The sequence below is a fragment of the Hydra vulgaris genome, chromosome 07 (genome assembly GCF_038396675.1).
Source record: "Hydra vulgaris chromosome 07, alternate assembly HydraT2T_AEP".
Taxonomy (NCBI): Eukaryota; Metazoa; Cnidaria; class Hydrozoa; order Anthoathecata; family Hydridae; genus Hydra; species Hydra vulgaris.
The window spans coordinates 18,217,418-18,223,906 of record NC_088926.1 but is presented as its reverse complement, the minus strand read 5'-3'; the positions used below and the strand labels follow the sequence as shown (position 1 = coordinate 18,223,906).

Sequence of the window (6,489 nt, the reverse complement as noted above, 5' to 3'; positions counted from 1 at the left end):
ATTAAGTTGTTTGCGATGGGTTCTTCCAGTTCTCTAATAAACAAGTCAGCGGCAATTGGAGCAAGGCGGACCTCTGACATGTGTATTAGATATCTATAAATTTTTACCGAAACTCCTTGTCCTGCATTTGAGACTCTTCGTCTATTCCATTTGCTCGTAAGTTTTAAGAAAGGTGATTTCACAAATACTTCTTGTCCTTACATACAGTTGTGAAGTTTTGGTTAGTTTTGGCAGAAATTATATTTGGTTTTCGCTCATATGAGAAAACAGCTTTGTATGGGAGTGACGTTTCCTCGCCATTTGTTCTACCACGTTATACCAATATACTATCTTTACCAGATCTATGTCACTTCTGACTGCCATACATTTGTTTGTGCAATGATAATGTTCAACAATTCCATTTTTAGATGGCATGTAAGTGCAACGAAACAGGATGGACACTCCTTATTCCACGCATAGTTCACCAACAAGTTTTAAGCAAAAAACCTTGCTGTTGTCAAGTAGAACTTGCCACAGAGGTCCTTTTTTTCGGAACATTTCTTCTAAATGGAAGCACGCTGTTGTTTCTTTTTTTTTTAGTAGCTTTTTCCAAATTGTAAACTTGCTCCTTTTGCCAGAGTCAATAATAGATAAAATAAATCTATGATTTATAGTGGGTTATGCCAATAGCTAAACGGTGTCAACTCTTTTCAACTTCAAGAATTCCTTCTTCCCATCTAATTGGCGCAGGATCCACCAATAAACATCTTTGACAACTTTTTACGACTAATTTAACGTCTTTTTTGCAAACTTTACGCTTTGGGTATAACCGTTTCATTTTATAAAAGGTTCAATTGACTCCAAAATGATGATGATTATGAAACAACTTCACATCAGGCGGTAGAATATTTGGTATCGTTGCAGAATTGTTTGAATGGAGCCAGTTTTGCTGTACCCTCGAAAGAGCGTCAGCTGTATTTTTTGCTGACATCACAGAAAAAGTTTTATTTGTATACCGCATTAAAACGGGTTTGTCGCCAATAATTAAGGAGTTCAACCAGCCGACAACAGTTGCCAAATCATATTTTATGGCAATACATTCAAACCCCCATTTTTTGAATATCACGGCTTCTAAATCTGCAAAATTAATATGAAGCAAATTGTCTTGCTTCCTCAGCGATGAACAGTTTTCTATTATTTCCCCAGCCACTTCCAAAACTATGCCAACAGCTAAACTACCTACATCGCACCGCACTTTTGCTTGAGAAGTGTTTTTGACGTTCCATGACCCATGAACGGGATCTTTCTTGGTAAGTCTTTTCTTTAAAATGAATACTAATTTGACTAAACGTTAATTCATCAAAGATTCCCATGCAAAACTATTCAACACTCTTTTCAGAAAGCTGCACAAAGGGTGCAACCAGTTTGCTATCGGAAAATGTCCGGTCAGCTGTCCGCACCAGGAAAAGATTTGCCAACGTGCCATTTTTTCTTCAGGAACTTTGGGTATGTTGTCACGTTTCCAAAGGACTCATGAGAAGTCAACAAATCGAACTACCTCCCAGATGACGGTGAAAAGACGTCATCCTTGAGCAATTTTAAAAACAAATTAGACAATTATCTAAATCTTTATTTGCTAAATAGTTTTTATTTTACTGTTGTTTTAATGAGTTTAATGATAATCGTGGGAATTGCTAAAATAGCTTCACAATGGATCCGCGGAAAAAAATTATTTAATTAATTTTATGTAATTGTAAAAATAGATGAAAGACTGATAAAATAAAAATGTTACTAGTCTATTTATTTACATTTAGTTTTTCTAACTTTTCTTCTTAAATTTAATTAAGAATAAAATTAATTACAAAATAAGTATTAAACGTTCATGAGAACTTTCAACCATGCGCCATCAATATTTTTCGGGTAATCCTTCAGTAAACCACCATTTTGATGAACTCGATAAAACTGTAAACCTAATTATGAAAAAAAAAAATTTTTTAATCAGAACAGTTAACTATTACTTATTTTTTAAGTTTATTACATAAGTGCATTAGGGAGGAGTTCATTACATAAGTGCCTTAAGGAGGAGTTTATTACATAAGTGCATTAAAGAGAAGAAAGAAAAGTAAGAAAAAAAGTTTTGAATTTAATCTTTCATTAAGATAATTATATGGCAAACGTAATGCTTATTTTTGCATAGTTTTTTTTAATATACTTTTTTAAACTTCAGAAGATAATCATGCAAATATTTATAAATTATTACATGATAATTAAAATGGGATGATTTTACCTTTAAAAAAGTAGATCCCTCCATTACCCCAAACAAAAACAGAGTCAATATTTGTAGGCACCTTCCAGTATTCAGCTATTTTCTTGGGTAATGATTCAATTGTTTTTTGTTTGGAACTATATTGGTAGTAATCATTACCAGTAAATAGATAAGTAGTTCCATCACCTGCAACAAATGCTCCGTCGATTTTTTCAACATTATTTTTAATCCCTTTAAACAAGTCAAATATGGAACCATTGTCAATAAGTTTTGTATTTGTAAAACTTTCAAACATATAATATCTAAAAAGATTGATTTATTGGATTATTAAAAAGACTATTTATAAAGTTATACAAATAAACATTGGAAAAAAGTATTTATATTATGTAAAAGTACAAAAAAAGTATTTATATTTTAAAAACTTACTTGGTTCCCTGAAAAAAAACCAATTTTTTTTCACGATTCATGAACCCTCCATTAACGTAAGTGATCTTTGTTAATAATTTAGAAACATCAAAAGGTCCATGCGTTTCGTTTAAATTTTTGCTTAGCTTATAATACTTATCTTCGTTGAATACATAAGTAATTCCAGTTAATTGATCATAGATGATAGCTTGAACTTTGATATGTTTCTTTGAAGTCATCGTATGTGTTTTATTTTGTGTAACTTGCGCATTTTTTGTGTCTGGTGTTATTTTTGATCCTAAATTAAAAATTAAATTATTTACGTAATTATTCTGATTTTATAATATATCATCGTTATTTTAATTACTATTAATACCATTAATATTAGTTTAACAATTCAAGTATTAATTGTTTTAAAATGAAAAATGCAAGTTTTATTTAATTAATGGAAAAAACGTTTAAAAGCTATTCTGAGACTATTATAAGATACTTTAAACAGGAAATTATTTTGTCGGGACTGAGTTTTAGTTTCAAAGTAAACTAAAACTTGTGTGTAAATCAAAAAATTGTGGAAGTTGTAATAAACTCTATTAAAAACATCGTTTTGTAGAAGTATAAAAGATATACTTGAAATTTTAGATTAAAATTATTTCTAAATTTGTATAAAATTACAAATTTCAAAATAAATTTGATCCTTTATAACAACAACAACAAAAAATGTTTAAAATGATTTTATAATTAAAGATAATATCTTGTTTGTGTCTACTCTGGTTTTTGATGGTAGTATAGGTTTTCGTTTTCATCCTAATTTATAAATTAAATGAGCATTTATGATTTTATTACTTTTTACTATTTTTTAATAATATTATTCGTTATTATAATATTAATCATAATATTGATATAGTATAATTATAATATTAGTTATTAATTAATTAGATATTAGTTCAAGTTTTAAAATTTTAGAGTTGATTTAAAAATACCTGAGACGATTACAAGATACTATGAGCATGTAAAGTTGTGTTTGAAAAAAGTTTAAAAACAGAAAGTTGTGTTTAAAAAAAAGTTTAAATACTAAAAAATGTGTAAAAAAAATGTCAAAAAGTTGTTCTAAATTCTAATAAAAACAACGATTTGTAGAAGTATCAAATATATACTTGACATTTTAAATTAAGATTATTTCTAAAATGGTACAAAAATTTTAAAATATATTTGATCCTATTCAACAAAAAGAAGAAAAAGGAAAGTGCTAAATGCGATTTTATAATGAAAGATGAATTCCTTCATATTTAATTACTCGGTTGTTTTATTGGATATGTTGTATCTCACTAAAACATAGTTTTACAGGAGAGCAAAAACAAAGTTTACTAAAGAGGTTTTTTAATTAAATTTTGCTTAAATTTTGAGTGTTATACCATAATGTAGGCGTCTACGCTAAGAAAATTTTTTTTTTCAAAAAAATTAATAAAACTTTGAGCAAAGGTGTCATATCTTGAAAGTTTAACCAAGATAATATTTGATTTTTTAATAACAAAGATTTAGGGTCTATTAAAATAGGTTTTAGGTTGTACTTTAACCTATTTTAAAATAATGTATAAAAAATTTTATCCTATTTTTCTTCCTTTATAGACTTAGATTAAATATATAAAGATAGAAAAAAAATGACAAACAAAAAATAATTTATAAGATATTTTTGTTAACCATTTTTTTAAATTAACTTTCTTTTAATTCGTAAAAATTATTTTGAAAAAATGATTACTTTTCCATTGAAATAAACCTACCATATAATTTCTGTATTCCTAACTTATCGTCTTCATCAAGCTGGATGTTTTGGTCTTTGGTACCTCTATAATAAGGGTACATAAGAGAACTTTGGGCACTTGAATGATATAACCCTAAACTGTGTCCGATCTCGTGAATAGCAACCCAATATAAGTTAACACCATTTTTATCTTTAACATTAAAGTTATATTTGTCGTTGAAATGAACGTCACCAGAATATCCTAATGAAAAAAGTTTGTCAAAATCAAATTATAGAAAGATTACGGAAAAAATAAAATAGTACTTTATTTGCTGAAAAAATATAAGTGTTACCTTTATTGTTTAAAGGGTAAAAAGCATGTGCATAAATGTAATGCCAAGGCTGAAACGAAATACCATCACCATGCTCACCGTGTACAAATTTAACATCTATATCTGCTTGTTCTTTACTTGAAAAACTGAGTTTGTAAAACGTTAGGTTTGCGACAGCCTCCCACTTTGCAAAAGCATTTTCGAGTATAGTTTCCACCTCTTTGCGTGATAATCTATCATTATTATCGTTTAAGAGTTTCCACGTAATATTCTAAAAATAACTTTAAATAAATCTATAATAAAACGTTTTTTTATCTAAGATAATAATAAATCTAATTTACATTTTTACTCCACTTGCTTCCTTGGAGATTAAACCTCCTCTTTCTATTAACCTTGTCATCAGGAATGTCTTTTAATCCACATCGAGGCTTTTTCATTATTTCCTGTGTTGTTTTATCTATAACTCCTGTGACAGGCAATCCCAGAAATCTTTGAAAACTTTCAACCGAATTCTGAACTTCTTTTTTGCCTGACATTGAACCCAGATCTTTGTTGTTTCGTTTGTAATAACCAAAGTCACTGAGATAATCCTTTTAAACAATAATATATATATATATATATATATATATATATATATATATATATATATATATATATATATATATATATATATATATATATATATATATATATATATATATATATATATATATATATATATATATATATATATATATATATATATATATATATATATATATATATATATATATATAAAGAAAAAAAGATTTAGTTAGAAGAAGCGTTATAAAATTAAAGTTACCAATGCATTTGCAGGGAAATCTCCATGTGATACTGCAGCAATTGATAAAAAAAGAAGCAAAAATGATATAATCATTTTTGCTATGAAACGAATAGACGTTTTTGATTTAAAAAAAAATGTTTCCTTGTTCAAAATGTCGCACTTAAATAGGCACTTTGTTTACTTATTTTATTGATTCTAATTCATCATTCTAAATGTCAAATACTTAAGTGACGTTAAAGAAAACTTGTTTTATATGTTTTAGCTTATAGACAGTTTGAGTAAAATTTAATGGAAGCTTTAAGTATTGACATACTTCATCAGTTTAAAGACATAAATATTTGGTCTTGATTTTAGGAACTACTGCGAGATCATATAATCAACTACTGATCATTTTAAAATTTTATTAAAAGTTTAATAAAACATTCAGTTTTCATGAACATTGTTGCAAAATATGAAACTTAAGATTTTTCACACTAACTTTGCGATTTAAAAAGTAATTTGTGCTGTTTCTCAATTCTCAATCCTTGAATTTATAGAAGCTGCGATTATTTTTCAATTTTTACTCAGAGCTATTGTAAACTTTTCTTTTTAGTCTAAACCTAAGATAAGTAATATTAACGACTTCAAAATGGTTTAGGTAATTGTAAACAATGTAACAACTTCAAATTGGTTTAAGTTATCGTTAATCTCCACAATTCAATAGTGACCTGTCTGGTTTCTCGAATGACGTTCTAGCACATAGAAGTCGTTCGCACATTTTCTCCCTGGCACTTGTTTATATTTATATAGACCAAGTTAAAAGTACACAAGCTGGACTACTACGAATACATATAATTTATGTGTATATATATATATATATATATATATATATATATATATATATATATATATATATATATATATATATATATATCAACTATTTTTGTATAATATTTTTAAGCGTTGTATGGAAGCTTAAGGTATT

General features: G+C 27.3%; 1 protein-coding gene across 1 annotated transcript; it reads right to left on the bottom strand.

Annotated features, from left to right (window-relative positions):
• Positions 1-1,754: 1,754 nt before the first annotated feature.
• On the bottom strand, positions 1,755-5,745 carry LOC100204953 (matrix metalloproteinase-24). Its single transcript, XM_065801259.1, has 7 exons — positions 5,544-5,745; positions 5,062-5,310; positions 4,742-4,991; positions 4,429-4,650; positions 2,672-2,948; positions 2,267-2,547; positions 1,755-1,949 (listed from the first exon to the last, which is right to left on the bottom strand). The coding sequence occupies exons 1-7, from the start codon at positions 5,616-5,618 to the stop codon at positions 1,852-1,854; spliced, it is 1,452 nt and encodes a 483-aa protein (XP_065657331.1). The 5' UTR covers positions 5,619-5,745; the 3' UTR covers positions 1,755-1,851.
• Between the last annotated feature and the right edge of the window lie 744 nt (positions 5,746-6,489).

Bases quoted from the DNA above. Each gene is read 5' to 3' on its own strand.
- LOC100204953 (XM_065801259.1), bottom strand. From the start codon at position 5,618: ATGATTATATCATTTTTGCTTCTTTTTTTATCAATTGCTGCAGTATCA. The intron at 5,311-5,543 runs GTAACTTTAATT...ATTGTTTAAAAG, and splicing joins ATTTCCCTGCAAATGCATTG to GATTATCTCAGTGACTTTGG. The intron at 1,950-2,266 runs GTAAAATCATCC...TTTCATAATTAG, and splicing joins AGGGATCTACTTTTTTAAAG to GTTTACAGTTTTATCGAGTT.